The sequence below is a fragment of the Prunus mume genome, linkage group LG7 (genome assembly GCF_029339155.1).
Source record: "Prunus mume cultivar Tortuosa linkage group LG7, ASM2933915v1, whole genome shotgun sequence".
Taxonomy (NCBI): domain Eukaryota; kingdom Viridiplantae; phylum Streptophyta; class Magnoliopsida; order Rosales; family Rosaceae; genus Prunus; species Prunus mume.
In genome coordinates, this window is record NC_142704.1 from 12,793,898 (window position 1) to 12,815,636 (window position 21,739).

General features: G+C 35.5%; 2 protein-coding genes across 3 annotated transcripts; one reads left to right on the plus strand and one right to left on the minus strand.

Annotated features, from left to right (window-relative positions):
• Positions 1–4,867: 4,867 nt before the first annotated feature.
• LOC103336688 (coiled-coil protein) lies at positions 4,868–9,460 on the minus strand. 2 transcript variants are annotated; one of them, XM_008239779.2, is made up of 4 exons: positions 9,212–9,460; positions 7,496–7,828; positions 6,201–6,380; positions 4,868–5,669 (listed from the first exon to the last, which is right to left on the minus strand). In XM_008239779.2, the coding sequence occupies exons 2-4, from the start codon at positions 7,745–7,747 to the stop codon at positions 4,995–4,997; spliced, it is 1,107 nt and encodes a 368-aa protein (XP_008238001.2). In that variant the 5' UTR covers positions 7,748–7,828; positions 9,212–9,460; the 3' UTR covers positions 4,868–4,994. The 2 variants fall into 2 exon arrangements, with proteins under 2 accessions (XP_008238001.2, XP_016651439.2); XM_016795953.2 differs by lacking the exon at positions 9,212–9,460 and adding an exon at positions 9,122–9,187.
• A 3,382-nt stretch (positions 9,461–12,842) lies between these two features.
• On the plus strand, positions 12,843–21,732 carry LOC103336752 (TMV resistance protein N-like). Its single transcript, XM_089041573.1, has 5 exons — positions 12,843–13,350; positions 16,657–17,752; positions 18,058–18,333; positions 18,734–19,615; positions 20,050–21,732. The coding sequence occupies exons 1-5, from the start codon at positions 12,860–12,862 to the stop codon at positions 21,715–21,717; spliced, it is 4,413 nt and encodes a 1,470-aa protein (XP_088897699.1). The 5' UTR covers positions 12,843–12,859; the 3' UTR covers positions 21,718–21,732.
• The last annotated feature ends 7 nt before the right edge of the window (positions 21,733–21,739 follow it).

Consider the following 21,739-nt stretch of genomic DNA (forward strand, 5'->3'; position numbering starts at 1 on the left):
AAGAAACCAAAACTATTTCCCTTACATCCAAGCAAAAAAAAATAAAAAATTCCAGATAAAACAATAGGAAATTAGAGTTTTCTGTATTAGCATATAGTCAAATAGGTAAAGATCTATTGATTTTCCACCCATGTAATTAAAATTTTATGTTTTTATTACCCAAAATTTTGATAATTAATTAAGAATATATACAGACTAGAGATATATAGATATATAGATATATATATTTGTTGGAAGTGGCCAACCTGAGATGAGATCTGAGAAAGGAGCAAAAGCAAAAAACGCGAGATCCATGAACCACCAAACAACCCAACCCCCCTCTTCACCGCGGTCTCCGATTCAGTTGATGCAAGGCGGGACCCATTTCGCACCCGCCGACCAATACCATGGCGCCACCTGGCTCATAGGTCTTGTACGAAAAAACGGCCCTAAACGCGAAGCAGTTCCCGACCTGCACCAAGCGAATTAGAGACCGCCAGTAACTGAATCAACGCCCACAACACAACTTACAAGCCTCCCTCTCAGAGAAAAAGCAAAGCAAAATACGTCTGTTTTGAGGTTGTTTTTTTTTATTTTTTTTATTTGTAGGTGGCTCTTATAATCTAACCCTATGAAATCTATGACAACAGCTGGGGTGGGTATTATTTATACCCGCCACAGACCAGTTACGTTGCGACGCGTGGGCTGCCACCGGCTCTTCTGGGCTAACGCCACAGGTAATTGTAACCTGAAACAGCGGCCCACGCTCAGGAAATTAAGTTTAGTTTGCGCGTCTGGTGTGGTGGGGGTTGGAATGGCCCATGGGATATCGGTTATTTACGGGCGTGCCATCGGAGTTTGGGCTCAGGTCAGCATAACAGTGAATGCACGTGCGCGTGTGATGCTGCTGCAACGTGGTCTGGGAGTGCTGCCAGACTCGCCGATTTGGGATCTAGTGGGCAGATTTTTGTTGACTGTGGTTTCTCGTTTCGGCACTTTTCAGGACCCCCAATCAGGTCTGGCCACATCGCCAAAATTGTATGCTTTGACGGTGGGCACTTTTGGAAACTGTGTGGCATGTGGTTAATTCCTCGTATCGTATATTTGTACGCGCATAAATTGGTAAATGCACTGTGGATTTTCTACTTCAATTACATGCTCTTGCTTTCAATGAAAAATAAATAAATTACACTGTTCTTGGTCAAAGATTAAAAAAAAAACTTTTTCAAGTAGAAGTAGAAATGAAAAGGAAAAGGAGAGAGGGAAGTTAAATATCCAAAGTGGAGATTTTCAGTGAACTCTCTGTTTGTAGTTGAACGGTTTGTGGGAATTGAACATGTTACTAGTACCACCTTGGACCTCGAAAAGATATAATTGATGATTTATTTTCTAGACATAAATTGAGCAGATCTACGCTATGAGGACAATGTTATTGTAGGACTAATAAGATGCAAGGTGAGCTAAATGGTGTTAAAACACTCATCTTGAGAGAAAATGAATGTGTGTATTTTGTTCATTTTTTTGCACATTAAATTCAATTAGTTTTTATGGTTGTGTCAAAGAATCATATTGAAATTACCTCTTTTTTGTTGTTGTGGTTAGTAGCGTGCTTAATGTTGTTGGAGCGTCATGCAAGTGTTGTGATATAATTTGAGAGAAAAAATCCGAGTCATTGAATCAAAATTATGAACTTCTAAGTGGGCATGGTTAAAGTCAAGAGATTATCTCAAACGTGCTAGTGATACTCATTAGCGTTCACATTACTTTACTAACTATGATTTTTATGTTGTAGTTATGGTGCTTGAATTTTTTTGTTAAAGATAGAGTAAACTATGATCAAAGTGGTGAAGCAATTAATTTGTTTGAGTTGATGCAATCTTTCCATTTTTTATTTTATGTATTTGTGATTTTAAAAGAAAGTATATTGGTAATCATAGGGTATGTCATAAAATTGCAAAGGAAAGAACAAAATATTGTGAATACTATCTATGAGGAATGGTGATTGGGATATTTTGCTTGATAAAGTTTCTTCCTTTTTTGGCAAGCAATATATTGACGTTCCCAATATGGATGATGTGTTCATAGCTAGAGGAAGCTCACATCGTAGAGTAGGGGAAATAACAAACCTTCCTTATTATTGTGCTAATCTCTTTTACATGGTCATTGATAAACAACTTCAAGAATTTAATAATCATTTTAATGAGATAAATACCAAGTTATTTCTTCATTGTTATACACACTTTAGATCGTTGGAAACCATGTTTTCTTCCCGATCACATGATTTTTATTCACTTAAAGGCTAGGTGCGGTGGGTTGATGGCTACTTTTTCTCTAGGTGGTGGTAATAGTGTTCATTTAGGGTTATTGGTTGTTTTAGGGTTTTGGTTCTTTTGGGTTATGTGGGCTTCACTTGAGATCATGCTGATGTGGTTAGTGTGTTAGTTTTGTTGCTCATTTAACCTTAATGCTTTGAATGTCACGTTGATGTCTTAGTTGTATTGTTGAAGGTTATCTAATTAAGTTGCTCTTTTTGATATTTAAAAAAGAAAAAAGAAAAAAAAAAGACAATGAGGTTAATTTCTTCCCAATGAAATTCACAAATATTATGATGGATGAGACTTGTTACTCATTCTTTTAAGTGAGGAGTCTTGAGTTAATTGAAGTTGAAATAGAATTTTATGGTAGTGAACTTTGAAAAATAGACAATATCAAAACCTAAAAAATAGGGCATGGCAAGGGACAAGCACGGCAAGGGCAAGGACCCCATTTGTCACTCTGTATGTTCATGGCATTGGTAACGCATGATTGAGTCATGCCATTAGTCAATCGGCTCAGTGGAGATCATACGTCAACAATAGTAATAAAAGTTATTAACAATTATAAATAGTAATTTAAGAGTCATAAAAAATGTATTCATAGTTATAAAAGGTGAATTAATAGTTAACTGTTAACACATATAAAAGTGTGGTGTCATGAACTATTACTAAAGTAAAAATAAAAAACACCCCTCAATAAATTTCCACAAACAAGGCTTCATGTTATAAGTTGGGTATAGTTGCTACAAACGTTATTACTAGTATTATGGTGTTTTACACCTGTTTTGTTATGTGTTGCTAGTATTGTTATTGTTATGTAAATTTAATTAATTATCATCTTTTATATTTTTTCATTTTTCTTTTTCAAGAACTAGTCAAAAGCCTATTATGTGTAGTTTAAATTAAGACCCATTTGGCAACCGCAGATGGAAGAGAGGAGGAAAGAGAGATAGGGAGTAGGGATGGGCACAATTTTGGTTATGTTTTTCGTTCAATATGACCGAACCGTCTCACCCTATTACAAGAGAGTTGGATTGGCCTAATAATGAGCAGTTCTTGAGCCTAAGAAATCATAAACATTTATGTATAGATTGGGTTACAAGTTGAGACCAAAACTGATGCAACTCAACCCGTAGACCCCAACCACACTTTAGGTGTGCATAATTTCGGGTCACCTAACTTGATCACAAGAGAATTCAATTAGTTTGAGTTAGCCTAATAATAAGCTAATCTTGGACCCAAAAAATCATAAACTGTCATTTATGAGTTGGGTTAAAAGTTAGGATCGAAACCAACCCAACCGTTCCTACCCCTAATTGACAGTCTACCTCAAAATCCACTTGATTTTGAACATTTTGGGCATGTGCATTGGAGCAGAAGAAAAATATCGCAAGTCTTAACCACTACAAGTATCAGGACCCAATATGAGAAATTGGGTATAAGATACTATGATGAGCTTAGAAAACTAAGAAAAGGTTGTCCACTCTGGACCTTTTTCCTATATAGGGACCACCCTACAGCTACAAATTAATGCGAGAAGGTTCAACCCTGATAAATAGACTGCTGTATTTCTGCCGTTTCCAATGTTGTGTAGTGTAGCTATATTTATAAAGAAGGAAATAGGCATTACACAAGTTCACTTGCAGATTTAACAGCACAGATTAAGATGGGAAAGTCAGACACGATTCTCCTTTGGGACAACAGTTTTTTTTTGGGTTACAGTTTTGGTAAAGCAGAAAAACTAACCCAAAAAAGAGTCCTTAGCCAGACAGATGCCTCTATGACTAGAGGATAAAAGAAAGCACTGCGTCAGCTCATACCATCAAATTCCAAAATGGATGAGCAAATCAAACTTAGCAGCCTCTATAATCTATATACTTATGTGTGCTTCAGTCCTTTATCCATTCACCTACGTGTGCATCATTCCTGCAATAACGTTATTGATGCGTCCCCTCTTCAATATCTGCCATCCATTGTTATCCACAATTCCGCATTACCCTAATACTCTGATGCAAAATTCCCAAGTCTATCTGAGCCACGTTTTAAGGAACGAGCCGAGCTCAAATCAAACTCGAGCTTTCTCGTGAAAGAACTACGAGTTGCTCACCAGCTTCATGAGCTGAGTAAACTAAAGCTCAAGCTAGTTTACTCAGCTCGGCTCATTTTTCTAACAAGCCGAACATGAATCAAACTTAAATTGTACAAGCCAACCAATTTACACCCTAGATTTATGCCTCGAACTTGGAACAGACCCTTGATTGTTGGACTTTTTGCCAGGTAAATCCTTAGTTGTTGAACTTATCCTTCATTGTTGAACTTTTCCACATTGTTGTGACATCCTTAGTTGAACTTATCCTTAATTGTTGAACTTTTCTACATTGTTGTGACGTCGTGGACGACTGTTGCTAGCACAACTGTAGTTACATTTACTTTAAAAGCTTGCATTTACGTCAGAATTTCGAATAAACGTTAAATTAGACTATGCCACATGGCTGTCCCATCGGATTTATCTTCATCGCCTAAGGTTGCCAAAATCACAGTTGGTCAACAGAAATGTGAAAGATACAAGAAAATGCACCAGGAAAAACTGAATATCAGAACACGCTTTACTGTACAAAGTGTAAACCTTGTATATACAACAAACAAAACTTCATATTTCAGGGTCTATAGTACATGCAGTGTATGAAAACGCCGGGAGACTTAAGCTAGGAAAAAAGAGAAACCAAGCAAGCTCAATGCTCGGTCCACAAAATTTAATGCCACTGGGGCCACCATATGAGCTACCTTCGGCAATGTCGGGTAGGTAAGCGTGCCAAGTATGAACCAGTTGAAGCTTAAGAGAGCAACAGCATCAGAAGCAGGTCTGTTGTTTATGGTGGAGAAAAACTGAACCACACTCTTCAATGACATACCAACTACGGTGAAGAGAGCAACAACGAGGGGCATGCAAGGGTCTTCAGCTTGCCAAACAATTATTCCAACCAAAAGTGATAACACTGCACTGAAAAGACTCTGTTTGATTGCAATACCCCTTCGCTGGTCCAAAACTTCACTCATATCTAAATTTCTGTGGTTGATTTCAGGCATAACAGGATGTATAGGCCCACTAGATATTGATTCATTTCTTAAGATTCTGAGCAACTCTGTTTTAGTTTTGCTCTCGTCTCCCCAAGTATCTTTGTGCATCAGAAGGTCTTGGAGGATCATACCGCTTCCATCATAATGGGATTTCCATGACGGGATCCCATAGGGAATGCCATAGTCAGCAATGGCTAAGTCCTTGACATTGCCTGTTTCATCTCGACCTTTATTTTTCCAATATCCTTTGCCCTGAATTTCTCTTAGCCGAAGATTTTCAGTTTTCAGATCGTGTAACTGTCAGAGCACATACAAGGGTCAGTATTCGATAAGGGCATAATTATGTCTATGTATAGAAAGACACAATCTAAAGTCCCATTGCAAGAAACCTGAGTGTAACTTCTTCTAGTGTTTTCTTTAAGAACTGAGAAATCATACCCTAATCTGTTACATGATCTTATTTAATGCTGAAGCAAGGATCTTCATTGTTCATGTAGTGTATACAGCATTGTTTTCAATCTCAGTAGTAAAAGCACATGAAGGTTTTTGGTCTCTGTCTGTAGTTTGCATATGGTTAATCATTGAACTTAGGCAATTAGTTTCAGAAGAAATTCATTAAGAAGGATCACTTTTTATAAGAACCAGAAGGGACTGCATGTGTACCCAAACCTTAACACGATCCAGTGATCCAAACCATATTGTTCTGTCTTCATGATTTCCCTTTCTGCTCATTTTATGGATGAATGTTGAATGGGATCTAAAAATTTGAAAGTTCGGATCAATGGACCACCACTCTGGTTGCATGCAAGAGGATGATAAAATCTTTACCTCGCTTGCTAGCAGTTCAATTTTAGCAATGGCCTTGTCATGCTCCTCTTCAAGTTCTGCTAATATCAACTCCATCATTTTTTGTTCTTTAATGGCTGTTTGTAGATGTTCCTGAAGTTCTTTCCTATCCCATGCCAGATTCTCCAACTCAATTTGCATATCAAGTAAATGCCGTTCCAGCTGCTTGCATAGCAATAATTCTCATAAGTCAGGCATACTGTGAGAATGTGTAATATAGGAACTATAATAACAAGATAAAAGATTAATACAGTGGAATAAACCGGAAAAAAAAAATCTACGAAATTGCAAGTAGGAACAAAAACAAAGAGCCAAACAACTGCAAATAACCATCAAGAAAAGAAAGAACAGGCATAGTAAACAAACAAAAACCATCATCCTGGTCTGCAGCTAGTGCACAAATCTAAGCACCCATTATCTTTACATGCTTTATTCCAAATATAATTACCTTACAGAGTCTAATAAGGAAAGATTTAACCTGCATAATGAAGATTTAATTTCGAATAGAACTAACCTTACAGAGTTTTTAAAGAGACACAAGAAGTGTACGCATGCACTCACACATGCAACCAATTTGACAGCTTTGACAGTTAAATAAATTATTTGCAGTATACAGTTAGTGCTGTATCAGAAGCATACTACAAGGATGGTTACAGTAACTTCTGCACAAAAAAACACAAGGATGAGCATTCTCACCAAATTTATCCTTTTATCCTTCAGTTTCTACATATTGGCCAACTCATGTATATTTATTCTTCCTGCTTGTACATAAAACGTACTCAAAATAGCATGCAATTTCCTTCTTTTTCTTCAAAACCCTCCCTTCAACCCTGTTTCCATCTGTTTTACCTCTTTGGTTCATGGGTCCTTAATTAAACCTGAGTTGCATGGGCAACTTAATTCTTCTCTCTTTGACCTAAACTTTTGTTACACAAAATGAGTGAACATTCACTAGTTTGAGATTTTAGTAGAAAAATTATGCTCAATCACCCAAGGAATAAAGCAATATATAATAATAAATAGTTAAGAAAGAAAACCGACAAAGAAAGGAAAAAAAATCATGTGGCTAGAATGCCCATTTTTCTGAATCCTTATATTTGATATTTTTTGTAATAAGTACCAAACAACATGTCAGTCGATACCAAACAACATGTCAGTCGACTCCCTTTAGAAGATATGACATGCTCAATGCGCCATTTTCACCAAATAAAAATTCAGAAATCAGGTTTGTATTCAAAATTGGAGACTAAAAGTTACTGAAAGCAGATGAAACTGACCTGCCTCTCCCTCTCTAAGGCAGTTAAAACTCGCCCAGGCAGAGATATAAGTGCAAATGTCCACATCGTTATTCTCCAGAATAGGATCACATGGAAGCAGACTGATGCCTTCATCAACTCTATGCATGTATGAACGATAATAAAAGTAGTTTTTATGCCAAACAAGCATAACAGCTTGAAAAGTGAAAAAGGCCTAGTCACTAAGATTATTATGTTAGTTGGTAATTCAGAAACCAATGCCATCACATCCATGGGTATCAGTGCCTTTTCTGATCAACTATCTGTCCACAAGTTGCAAGACATTCTGTAGCCTTCATTTGAGTTCCTGATATCCTGCATAATCAATAAATCCTTCAAAAAGAACAGAAAAGGAAACAAGAGAACAAAATAAAGTGATAAAAAAAGAATATGCTAGATGGCCATCATGCAAGAAAAATGTAAAAGTGCAGGCAGTAATTTCCCTGATACTTTTTGACAAACCACACAATTAAAAACTTCTCCAGCCCGATTATTCTAATGTAAGTCGGAAACTTTACACCAAAGTACAAAAAGAGACAAACCACGTAAACTTTGATTAGTAGTTCTTATTCGAGCTTTGTCTTAAAATTTTAACATCACACTAAATGAAATTCAAAGTAAACAAGTATGAAAGCAAAATATCATCTAGTTTCCAGTGCCAGAAATTAGCATCTTTCAAGTGTTTCATATACCTTTCTAATTTTCACTATCTGGGGGTGTGGTAAATGACCAATAGAGGTTGATGCAATAGATTTTCATTTTAACAACTTCGGCAATACTTTAACATCACTAGATGAAAATGATACCTACGGCATTTGTGGTCCCATAAAGTTTTTGTTTTCACTTCCTATTTTAGAGAGAGAAATGAGAGATGTTGGGGGGTGACTAGATAGCTAAAATTAAAAAACCAAAAAGCATATGATATTGATTTTAGTTTTTATTTTAAAAACTATTTTATGTCCTCTCTCCCTCAGCTTTCACCTCTTTTCTCTAATCTCATCTTCATCTGCCTCCTCTCTCTTTAATTGTAAAAAAGAAAAATAAGACATGCAGATTATCAGTCAGATCCTAAACAACATAGACTTTGGAGACTTTAAATTATGCAAATTTCCATCCTAAAGATAAGAGAATTCTTGTTCATTTATTATCAACTACACTTCTCATAAAATTTGGTACTTTTCCATTCAAGTTGGTGAAGCGAGATTCTTCCCAGAAAATAATTCAATAGAACGATGAAGTAAGCTAAAGAAGGTTTCAAGGCCTGACCCAATCAACCTATATGATAACTAAAATAAATTTCAGGAAGAGACAATAAGAGTAAAGAGTGAACAAAACCCAAAAAAATAGAAAGAAAAAAAAATGTTCAACCACATCCGAATACGTTAACCGCAACAGACCACAACAAACTCCATCTCTGGACAAAATTTATGAAAAACCCAGAAAACCCACATCTCTTAAATGTCATAGAATCAGGCAAGGAACCATCAAATGCATCCAGTAGGAATTTATTTATTTATTTTGGTGAAGAGGGAGGCCGAGGCGATAGAAAGAAAAATTAACATCATCCAATAGGAAAACTTTAAGAAATAAAGCTAGAGAGAATCGAACCAATAATTTTAAAATGACCAATGCAGATATCCCAGGTATAACCGGAAAACGAAAGCAATATGAGTTAAAGAAGAAAATCAGAAAACTTACAGAGCAGGACAGAGAGACAATGAGTTGAGCTTGAGCCTAGCCAAAACAGAGAGAGAGAAAAACAAGGATAAGTGCGGGGCTTGTTTGTATCAAAAGCCGTTGCGCAAGTGCAGAGGTGGCAGCGGGACCGTGCCCAATGACTGACACGTTCTCAGTGAAAGATATATATTAGGGCCATTCATTTGTTTTCTTGCGAGGACATACACTATATAATTAAATTTGGAAGTGTCCATTTGAAATTGATTGCTGCTAAAACGAATCTTAAAATTAACTGAGTATACTCTATAATATAAGTACACCGTAATATTTTAATTAAAATGTCAAATTAACTAATTACACCCTATTGAACTACTAAAAATATCCCTAATAGCCCCTAAACCCTCGACATTGATAACAACCAAGTCAAAAGCACCCTTCTAAAAGTTGTCCAAGGCTAGCTTCATCTGCTCCAAGTGATTCTGACTCGCAGATCATAAAGATGGACACCAAGTAATTTCTTGATTAGAGTTGAATATTGTTAGTAGGGTGTACTTATTAAAATTATATTTGTTTCACAATTCCATATATCATTTTTGGTCATTTTATATTAGAGTAAATCAGTAATTCAATATATACTTTTGTAGTAGGGTGTACTCAGTTAATTTTAGGGTTCATTTAGCAGCACTCTTGAAGTTTTGCTTTCAAAAGGAAATTGAACGGATCGCAAGCCTAAAATTTTCACTATATAAAAAAAGGCTAGTAATTCAAGTAGTTAAAGAGTACTTATTTTTCGGACATATGAATCTTATTTATATCGCAAGCCTTAAAATAAAGATATTCTAAATAGTAACTCAAGTGACTAAAAGCATTTACCTCTGTACCTAAAGTCAATTCGATTGTAATTCCTACGCAAGTTGCATGCAAATTTTTATGAAATCTTATCAAATGACCACACTTGACAAAAAGATGACCGACACTAAAAAGTTTCCTTTTAAATATGGGTCTCCTAAATAAATCAAGAAACAAATTGGGCTTCTTTCTATAAATAACCCAGACCCGAAGCATGTCATTTTCTAATAAACTCATACCATCCATATTTTGGCTGTGATGAAATCAGCCCCGAACACTATTTTATCTTTTTTATATTAAATTGCTGTCTCGAAGCATTTTAATGCAAAAGTGATATTGAGTAAGGGGGGAATCGAGTTCGACTTAGTCACCAGAAGGTGGATTCTTATTCAAGTGAGGTTAGGGATTGGTATGTATAAAGAAGAGTCCAATACACTTCAATGACGAATATCCTGAAAGTCCTTATGAGGTGTGAATAAGGAAATGTATATGATACCAAGGAAACCCTTTTAATGTCTTTAATAGGTGGATTTAATTAGGGTTTTGTATCAACATAAAAGGAGGTCCCTGCTCTCTTAGTAAGTGTCCTTCAAAACATCTAGTCCCTATTGTTGGTTGAACATAAGGAATCTACAAAGAGTAGACTTTCTTTTGAACTTTTTATCAATGACATCTTTAGGTATGTACTGTTGCTATTAATATTTTGTTGTGTTTTGATAGTTTTTCTTCTTGATGTGATTCTAAGTGTGTATGCCTAAAGAATTTATGTAATAAGTTTACAGAGATGGCTTTCAATTTGTAACATCCTCCACAAAAGGGTATTCGTCTAATTCTCCTAAATATAGTTTATGATCTTCTCAAATGTTCTGCAATTTTCTGAATTCATTTTTACTATATATAGTTATATACCTTGGCGAATGAATGGAGAAAAAATAGGCTCTCAACATGCATGAATTTTTAAGCAGAACTTCAAGTCGCACGCAGTGCCATGATGGAAAAAATGGCCTCTTTTATAGCTAGGAGTGCATGTAGAGGGGCTAGTTATATAATTAGTAAGTCATTTTGTTTGTAAAGTATCACACTTAGCATATAAACGGTCCTCCTTGTGATCAAAATGGTGATTTTTCCTGCTCCGTTTGGATGAAGGAATTGCAAATTACATGGAATTCTAAAATGACAGAATTTAGATTTCCTTCATTTACATTTCTGGCAATTGAAGATTTCAGTGTTTGGATTTATATATGTGGAATTTTGTAAATGACAGAAATTGAAAATTTCAATGTTTGGATAACTCATGTGAATTATAAATGACAAATTAAATATTTAGAAAGAACAAAAAAACTGATAACCGACATAGAAGTTATTCCTCGAAGTATAAAATAACATATCGTTTGATGAACTAAATAACTCAACTTAAACAAACAAAGCATAATAGCAAACCAAATCATTCCCCACGTGCAATAAACATCAGCAACATACTCTTTTTTTTTTTTTTTCTCAATAATTGGGAGTGACTTCAGCATCTGAAATTGTTTGTCATTTTCTATTAGCCAAGCACATGCTTTGAGTTGTTCATTTTCACTAAGACCTGGTACTGCTTGTACTTCAGCATATATCTCTGCTTGATCAAGGTTCTTAGCATCAGCACAGATAAACTCTTCAAATGATAAAGCCATTCTAGCAATTGAATCAGCAATAACATCTTTGACAGAACCTCTTTTCTTTGTAGGAAGAATATCATAAGAATTTGATGCACGATTTCTTCTCTTTTGACCATTTGTTGAGTTTGGTGAAATATCATCAATAACATGAATATCTTCTAAATCTTGTGTATCACCATCTAAATCAACATGATCAACTTCATTAATAGGATTCATAACCTCACAACTTCATTAGTAGGATTCATAACCTCAGTTGTATCCAAATCCAAGAGATATATAGACACAGCACTTGACTTCTAAGAGTACAACTTTTCATATAAATAAGGGACATTGGAACTTTGTTGTAACGTATACAACTGACAAGATTATTTTTATCCTTAATTTTGCAGACAATGCATTGCTATCATGTACGTCGTTTTCCTCCCAATTTAACGCGGACCTTCAATTTTAGCCGTCCAGCAGATCGTGCAGCTAGGAGGGACAGAAAATTGTTGGAATATTGATTCAACCTATGCACACTCACAAACTTTAGCTGCACAATCTATCAAGCGTTAAGATTAAACAATAGAATGCAGAGGAATAAAAAACTGAACATCTTTTGCTCCTAGAGACTAGAGAGCACTCTGCCGAAAGCTATACAAAATTAGCTACAGTTAGCATGACTATTTTTTTTTTTTTGGTCAACGTGAAATTCATTAGATAATGAATTTACGGTAGATAGCCAAATGACGTAGGATCACAAACACAATCCCATAGCAAAAGGCCCAACTACACACAATAAACAAGATCCAATAAAATGAAAAAAGTAACAAAAGCCCAAGCCAGAATAAACAAAAGCCCAACAAAACAAACAAACGTCAGAAAACCCTAGCTGCCGCCACATGGAAGGAGAATCACCAATCTGCACCAGCAACGAAGGAACCCAGCAACTCCACCATCAAGATAACACCAAGCATGGGCAATAAACAAAACATATCGTACATAAAGTGAATAAAATATTAAAGTGGCTTTGAAACGTTCGAAGAGCTTGACTTGACTTGGGTGTTTCAGTATTATACCTTTGCTGCAACACACAACCACTGCCAAGAAAAACAACAATCACGAAACAGGTCGTTCAGTTCAACTTTTGCCATTTTGAGCAGCTGCAGAGTTCAAGCTCATGGGTTCCAGGGCAGCGCGTGAAGCCTCCTCAATACAATGGAAATACCACATATTCTTGAGCTTCAGAGGTGAGGACACGAGAAATGGCTTCACGTCCCTCCTTCACAAGGCATTACAAAGCTGGGGATACGAAGTTTTTATGGACGAGAACGATCTAAAAATCGGGCAAGATATAAAACCAGAACTATTGCAGGCAATCGAAAAGTCCAAGATGTCTGTAATTGTCTTCTCAACGAGGTATGCAGATTCCAGTTGGTGTCTTCAAGAGCTGGTGAAGATCATGGAGTGTAGAAGAACACTGAATCAAATCGTTTTGCCAATATTCTACAACGTGGATCCTTCAGACTTCAGGCATCAGACTGGTACTTTGGCATCTGATTTTCAGGAACATACCATCCGACATAAAGATGAGGTGGTAAAGGAGTGGAGAAAGGCTCTTACTGAAGCTGCGAATATGTGTGCCGCGGTTCGCGTAGACACTGCGGACAGGTAATCAGTGATTTCCTTGGAATATGATCTCCTTAATTACCTGATTACTGGAATACAAAGGCCCCGTTTTAGTTTTCAATTTTCATTTCACTTTTTTTGAAAATTGAAACCGAAACTATGTTTGGTAACAATTTTCGTCTTCTGTTTTTATTTATTTTTTATTTTTTTTATTTTTATAAATTTTAAAAAGTGAAAACTAGTTCAAAATCACCCTTATTTTTTAAAACAAATTTAAAGTGTTTGTTTGTTTGTTTTTTTTTTTTTGCAGTTTTCGTTATATTTTTTTGTCGCCCTTTCTTTTTTCACCAAATTTACATTATCAAACATACATTGCACTTTAATAAATAAATAAAAACAGACATTACACTCCAGTTTCGAATTTTAAATATACTTTTAAACAATTTTCCATTTAAAAAAAAAAACTAAAATTAGTTATCAAACAAATTTATTGTTCAGTATTTCTTTGTCGCCCATATTTTTATTAGGAGACTTTTACTATACGCATATATTAATACTACTTACTAGTTCAGTATTGGTGAAAGCTACTATGATAGGATTTATGTGTATAGTTTTAGTACATATATATATATATATATATATATATATATCTTTATGTTTAGAAACTTATATGCAGATCTCTACAAAATCTGAGTTCTTTTGGTAATTACCAAATTTGGTAAAAAAATTTAGTGATTCATAAAAATTGGGTGGATTTTGGTACTTTACAAAACCAAATACATTTTGAGTGATACTTTTAAGTTTGAAAACATGAAAGAAAAAATTGTCTCGGAAATCGGTCAATTCGGCAAAATCGGTTACATGATGATATGTTTGTGTATATGTTCTATAGGTAATAATTTGATCTAGATTCATGATGATATGTTTTAACTTTCTAGTGATTAAGATTCATAAAATTTTAAATTATTTGGTTAAGATTTTATGGGAGAAAAACATTATCGGGAATATATATTTTAGCTATTTAGTGTTCGTGTTAAGTTCTCATTCTTTTTAGCATACATGGACTTAGCCAAATTGGTAAAAATAGATATGCTCCTGACTCTGGACCTGAGTTCAAATCCCCCTCCTCATATTTTACATAAGATTAAAGTAAAATATCGTTTGCATAATAAAAAATATAATCAAGATGTTATCATACTTAAAGAGTAAACTGCATAATTGCCCTTGAAATATCACTCAATTTTCGAATTCCTCTTGTACTTTTATTTAGTCAATTAAGAATACAAATGATTTTTTTTTTGGTCAATGTACCCCGTATTTTTAAATTCCTTACATTTCATCCACTTCTCGGTCAAGACTTGTCATTTCCTATATACTTATTTCAAAGAAAAATAAAACTAATCATGAAAGTTAAAAGAAAAAAAAAAATATACGCAGCACCCATAGGGGTGTACATCGGTTCGAAACCAATACAATTAAGTCAATCCGCATCCGATCCAATATAGATTGGATTGTGATTTTTTCAATCCAATCTCATCATGTTAGATGTTTAAATCCAATCTGATCTAATTGATATTTGATTGGATGATTGGTTTTGATAATGAAAAAAATATAAAAATATAAAAATAAATATTTATCCTTAGGTTTAACCTAATCAAACATATTAATATATGTAAATGTAAATTATAAATGAAATACTAGAGAACATTGTTTTGATTATATAATATATTAAATATAACTCCATTAAATGATTTAAAATATTCATAGGCACATAATTTTCCCACTCCTCTTTTGTCCACTTAATTTTTAATGAGATTTTCTATTTAAACCCCACACTTCTCTTAGTTCACCCCATGTTCTAAGTTCACCCCAACTTTTAATTTAAATTTTCACAATTTCTAAAAAAACCCCACTATCTTCCCAAACTACCCTTAAATACACCCCAAACTAAAAAAATAAAAACTAAAAGATATTTTTTTATTTAAATCCCACAATTTTCTTTGTTCTCAGCAAAAAAAAACACAAACAAATGAAACCACAAATCTGAAATTTAATATTTTCTAGAGAAAGAGAACAACTTTATCTCTCTCCAAGAACTGTAACTGGAATTCTAACACTTGGGTATTTTTGAGTTGAGAGAGAGAGAGAGAGAGAGAGAGAGAGAGAGAGAGAGAGTTTGTAAACATGAAGTTGGAAGGAGGTTTTTAAAACTTAATATAAAGAGTGGTGGGGTGTGTGGGGGTGTGTGTATAGATGTACTAGGGTTAATTATTAAGTTGGATGACCTTTTTTGTCTTTTTATACAATAATAAAACTTACAGCTTAATTATTTAAGTATTGGGGTGAACAAAGAGAAGTGCGGGGTTTAAATAGAAAATCTCTTTTTAATAGTTTTTACTATAACAAAAATGCTTATTTTTTTTTTACAAATTTATAAATAAACCCAATCCTAGACATATATTTATAAAAAAACCCAAGCACTATTTAAACATAGAAACACACCCAAAATCAACCCCAAAGTCAACTTTTTGGGTGTGTTTATAAATGGGTTTTGAGTGTGTGTAATGATGGGTTTTGGGTGTGTTTATAAAGTGTTTTGGGTGTTGGGTTTTTTTATAATTTCAACCTCCATTTTGGGTGTTTTAGTGAAACTCTTTTTTTTTTCACATATCCCTTGAGTGTATTTGAGTTTCACTTTACCCCTGAAACTCTTTTTGTCACACTTTTTTATTTCACACAAACTTTTCTCACTTTACCCTATTTTTCACAAAATATTAATTAAAAATTGAAATTTCAATTTTAAAACTTAAAATCCATAAAACATTTGTAAAGAAAATTAATATTTTAGAAAATATAAGGTTAAAACAAAAACACAAACTACATCCCAACCCCTGCCCCTGCCCCTCCACCTCCCCATCCGTCTTCCTCTACCCCTCCTCCTCTGCCCCATCCTCCTTTTTTGGTTCAGCATCCTTGGAGTCTTTACTGTGCTCCCTGCGCCCTGTTGAGTTTGATATTTTAGACCTTTTTTTTGTCTTTGTTTCTCCTGATCGTACCAAAACATTGAAATCCAATTCAAAACCATACAGAAAAGCAATTAGTTTCGGTGAGAAAGAGGGGAATTTTGAATTGTTGCAGAGATAGGAAGAAAACACAAAATAGAAAAGCATGTAAAAGGGACCAATAAATATAAGGGGAGGCCCAAAGCGGACAATATCGTTTGTATAAAAATACTAATAATGATAATTGAGACCTTACATAAGTGCAAATAAATAGAAAGTTGACATGTAGAAATCTAATGTTTCATCATAATGAGTCTTTTGTTTTGCTTCCGAATTCAATTTTCAGGAATGAAGAAAAGTTTATCGAGGAATTTATTGAGAATAATATTATCACACGGCTTTCCACAACTCCCCTACCGGTAGCCGATCACCCGGTTGGAGTCGACTCTCGTGTACATGATATGATCAATTATCTTTTAGGTGGTGGATCACAAAATGTTGTCATGATTGGAATTTGGGGGATGCCCGGACTGGGCAAAACAACAGCTGCGAAGGCCATTTATAATCAAATTAAGGATAAATTCGAAGCTCATGGTTTCCTTGGAGACATTAGGGACACTGCAAATAGACATGGTCTTGTTTATTTGCAACAACTACTTCTTGCTGAAATCAACAAGAAACCGACCAAATTTCACATAAGTTGTGTTGATGGAGGGAAGGTTGTGATAAAAAAAGAACTCAAATGTAAAAGAGTACTTGTAATTATCGACGATGTAGATGAAAACGAGCAACTCGAAGCAATAGCTGGAAGTCGTGATTGGTTTGGCTCTGGAAGTAGAATTATAATAACTACTAGAGATAGACAATTTCTAAACGTACCTCATGTGAATGAAACTTTCACGGTTCCAGAAATGAATCCAGATGAAGGTCTTGAGCTCTTTCGTCGACATGCCTTTGAAAATGGTTATCCTAATCACCGATATCTTGAACTCTCAGAAAAGGCAGTTCTTTATAGTGGAGGTTTGCCACTGGCACTTAAAGTTTTAGGCTCTTTCTTGTTTAGAAAAAGCATAGAAGTTTGGGAAAGCCAATTGCAGGAATTGGAAGAAATCCCTCCTAAAGATATTCTAAAAAAACTGAGAATAAGCTATGACGGTCTAGATCATAATGAGAAGTGTATATTCCTTGATATATCTTGTTTCTTCATTGGAATGAACAAAGACCATGTCAGAAAAATATTAGATGGATGTGGTTTTAAAGCAGAAATAAAAATCAGTGTCCTCCTTCAGCGGTGCCTTGTTACTGTTAATGAAAAGAACCAGCTAATGATGCATAATTTACTTCGAGACATGGGCAGAGCAATCGGTCAAGAAGGTGACAAAGAAGACCGGCGTAGATTGTGGCTCCGTGAAGATGTGACAGATGTATTGGAAGACGAATCTGTAAGTATTTTTTCAATAAAAGTTTAGCATGCATCATACAAGAGAGAAGCCTATGTATGCGTAACATAGTCGGTTTTCCAACCCCTAATAGATAGAATTCCCTGCATGTGTACGTAATATAGTCGGTCTCAGTCAGGCAAAATCAACCAGACTATATGTTTTGCCAACCAAACTTCATGTGTACGTACTATTATAGCTTTTGTTAACAAACCTGTGGATAAAGAATTCGGTTAACACTTGCAATTTTCATGTCTGTAGATCATTTGCCAACAATGTTTTTCTTACTGAGTGCCTTTTTTTAATAGGGAACTAAAAAAGTTGAAGGACTTGCTCTAAATCTGCGAAGCTCGGAAAAGGCTAGTTTCAGTACTGAAGCATTTAGCAAAATGAGCAAACTGAAATTGCTCCAGCTCAACTATGTAGAGCTCACCGGAGAGTACAAATTTCTTTCCAAAAATTTAAGATGGTTGTGCTGGCATGGATTCCTTTTAGATTCGATACCAGGCGACTTTGATCTAACAAAGCTAGTGGCTATGGACCTGCAGTTTAGCAAACTCAAAATTGTTTGGAAGGATTGCAAAGTAAGTCGGAGAACTAAGCCAAATGTGCATTATTATTGCATTCAAGAAGTTTCAATATTGAGTCTTTTTTTTTTCTGTTATTTAATCAGTTATTTTATTAGTAGGATGTGAGAGTGGGTTTTGGGTCGTGATAAGAGAAGTCTTTTAAATAGGTCTTTTATCAATGTTATTCGTTGAACTAAATTAAAATGAAAGAGCATATTCTCTCAAGAAATAAGTGTCTATTCGTGTTGTGTATTTCTCTTCCTCCTACAAAGTATAATAATCTCAACCGAGTTTGTTAGTTTTTTCTGTCTGGTTTTATACATACATTATGTTCACTTTCTCTTCTTTTTGCATATGTTTTTATCAGACCTTTCCGGATTTTAATTTCCATTTTAATTTTGTTTTTGTGTAACAGTCGCTTAAGAAGTTGAGAATCATTAATCTGAGTCATTCTTCTGATCTAACAACATCACCAGACTTTTCAGAAGTCCCAAATCTCGAGGAGTTGATATTGGATTATACGAGTTTGTCTGATGTCCATGAATCGATTGGTGATCTCAAAAGACTTGCTTTTGTAAATCTTGAACACTGCAAAATGCTTAAAGATCTCCCCCTGAATTTATATAGATCCAAGTCTATTGAAACTCTTCTACTTAATGGTTGTTCAAGATTCGAAAACTTGGCTGAGGGCTTAGGGGACATGGTATCATTGAGAACACTGGAAGCAGACGATACAGCTATAACAAAAATACCATCTTCCATAGTAAAATTGAAGAACCTGAGATGTGTATCTCTATGTGGTTTGGAACGGTTAACTGGCTTTTTGCCCCATTCTTACCCGAGTTCAACTGGTTTTTTGCCCCCTTTGTTAGGTGGCTTAAACTCTTTAAGAAAATTAGCTCTTGCAAACAGCAGTTTAACTGATGATGAACTCCCTAAGGATCTCGGGAGCCTAAGTTCCTTAGAACATTTAGATTGTGGACAAAATTCTTTTTCTAGACTGCCAAGTCTAAGTGGTCTTTCAAAGCTGGAATATTTGTGTTTAAATGACTGCAGAGCACTTCGGGCAATCCCAGAATTACCGACAAATCTGAAAGTTCTGAGAGGGTTTGGCTGCACAGCATTGGAAACAATGCCAGATTTTTCAGAAATGTCTAGTATAAGAGAACTGTATTTATCTGATTCGAACAAACTCACTGAGATTCCTGGCCTGGATAAGTCATTAAACTCCGTGACAAGGATTCATATGGAAGGCTGCACAAATCTCACCGCCCATTTCAGAAAGAAAATCCTACAGGTCAACCCTTCTCTCTCTTGCTCTCCCTCACACACACACACACACACACAGATGCACATCCGCGTCCACCGCATGTATGTTGAGATTTCAATAGCAGAGTTTTGCTTGGGAAAGAGGAATATGGAAAAAGTTGCAGAGAATGAGAGAGAGAGTTTCTTACTGAGCACTCATCATTGGAATGCACACACTCCCACTCTGATTTCATTCTAACAAAAACATTCCTTTTACAGGGCAGAGAATGTTATCTCAGCCATACAATTGTGTCAGCAATATGAGCTAGACATTTGGCACAAATCTAGGACATATAAGACCTATACTCTATGATTGAATCTAAGCCCTGCACATTTCAACCAGGATATAATTTACATTTCAACAATGTATACACATGAACCAATACAAATATACTTACACAAATTTGGCTCTACATGGTATAGGGATGGACTTCTTGCGGATTTGGAGGCATTTATCTTGGAGGGATTTATCGTATTCCTAAGTGGTTCAAGTTGGTCGGTAATGAGGACAATGAAGTGGATTTTGAAGTGCCCCAAAATTTCGGTTATGATTTAAAAGGGTTAACGTTGTGTTGCGTTTACTCTTCAGACAACCCAAAACCAAAAGATGGTCTTGGCATTATGGTTAGAAATGTAACGCAGGGAACTACTTTGCACACCTGGCCAGCAATTGCCTCGGTAAAAACAGACAGTAAACCTGAAGATTATTATCTTTGGCAGGGACAACTATCGAACGATAGGCTCAGTTTGCAAGTTGGGGATAAAGTCTTGCTTTCTGTATTTGCTACAGTTGGTTTTGTGAGAGTGAAGGGTGCAGCGGTCAATCTAGAATGGGACAAAGTTATGAAGGAAAATATGCATGATTCGGATCCTCATCTATATAATTTTGACCCAAATCCTGATTGGTTGTCGAGAACTCCAGATGAGGCAGGACCAAGCCAAGGCGAACCATTAAGAGAATCAGTTCTTGCAAGCTGCAATTTAACTGATACTGCAATCCACAACCATTATTCTGCTTACGCAGCTGGAATTACTTCTCGGGTGCGGGATTTGAGTGATCAGTTAGATATTGAATTATCTAAAGAATTTGAAAAATTAGGTTCTACAGATGTTCGCATGATTGGTGTTTGGGGGATGGGTGGCATTGGAAAAACAATGCTTGCCAGAACCATTTATAACAAATTTGAACGTATCTTTGAAGGTAGGAGTTTCCTTGCAGACGTGAGTGACGTATTTGCATACCATGGTGTGGTTGGTTTGCAAGAACAACTTCTAAATGATATCTTGAAAAGGGAGGACGTCAAGGTTGGCTCTGTTTATAAAGGGATCGATATGATAAGAGCAAGACTTTGCTGTAAAAGAGCACTTGTCATAATTGACCATGCAGATGATCTACAGCAACTAAAAGCAATAGCTGGAGCTCGTGATTGGTTTGGTCCTGGAAGTAGAATTGTTATAACAACAAGAGATAAACATTTGCTAGACCAATTTGGAGTGGATAGCACATATATGGTTCAAGCAATGGATGAAAAAGAAGCTCTAGTGCTCTTTAGTTGGCATGCCTTCGGAAGTGGTTATCCTAATCAAGAATATCTTGACCTCTCAAAACGTGCAATTCGTCCCTGTCGAGGCTTGCCACTAGCACTTAAAGTTGTAGCGTCTTTTCTGATCGAAATACCCATAGAGGAGTGGGAAAGCCATTTGGAGAAATTGGAAAGAAGTCCTGATGATAGAGATATTAAAAAAAAACTCAGAATAAGTTTTGACGGGCTAGATGATATAGAGAGAAAGATATTCCTTGATATATCTTGTTTCTTTATAGGAATGGACAAGGACTATGTAACACAAATATTAGATGGAGGTCGCACTGCTGCAGTGATAGGAATCCATATCCTCATTCAACGGTGCCTTGTAACTGTTACTAAGCAAAACAAGCTGATGATGCATAATTTGCTTCGAGACATGGGAAGAGATATAGTTCATGAAAATGCCTGCGGTACCCCCAAAAATTTTAGTAGATTGTGGAAACGTGAAGACGTAACAGATGTATTGAGCGATGAATCTGTAAGTACTTTCCCAATAAAGTTTTAGAATGCATCATGCAAGAGAAGCA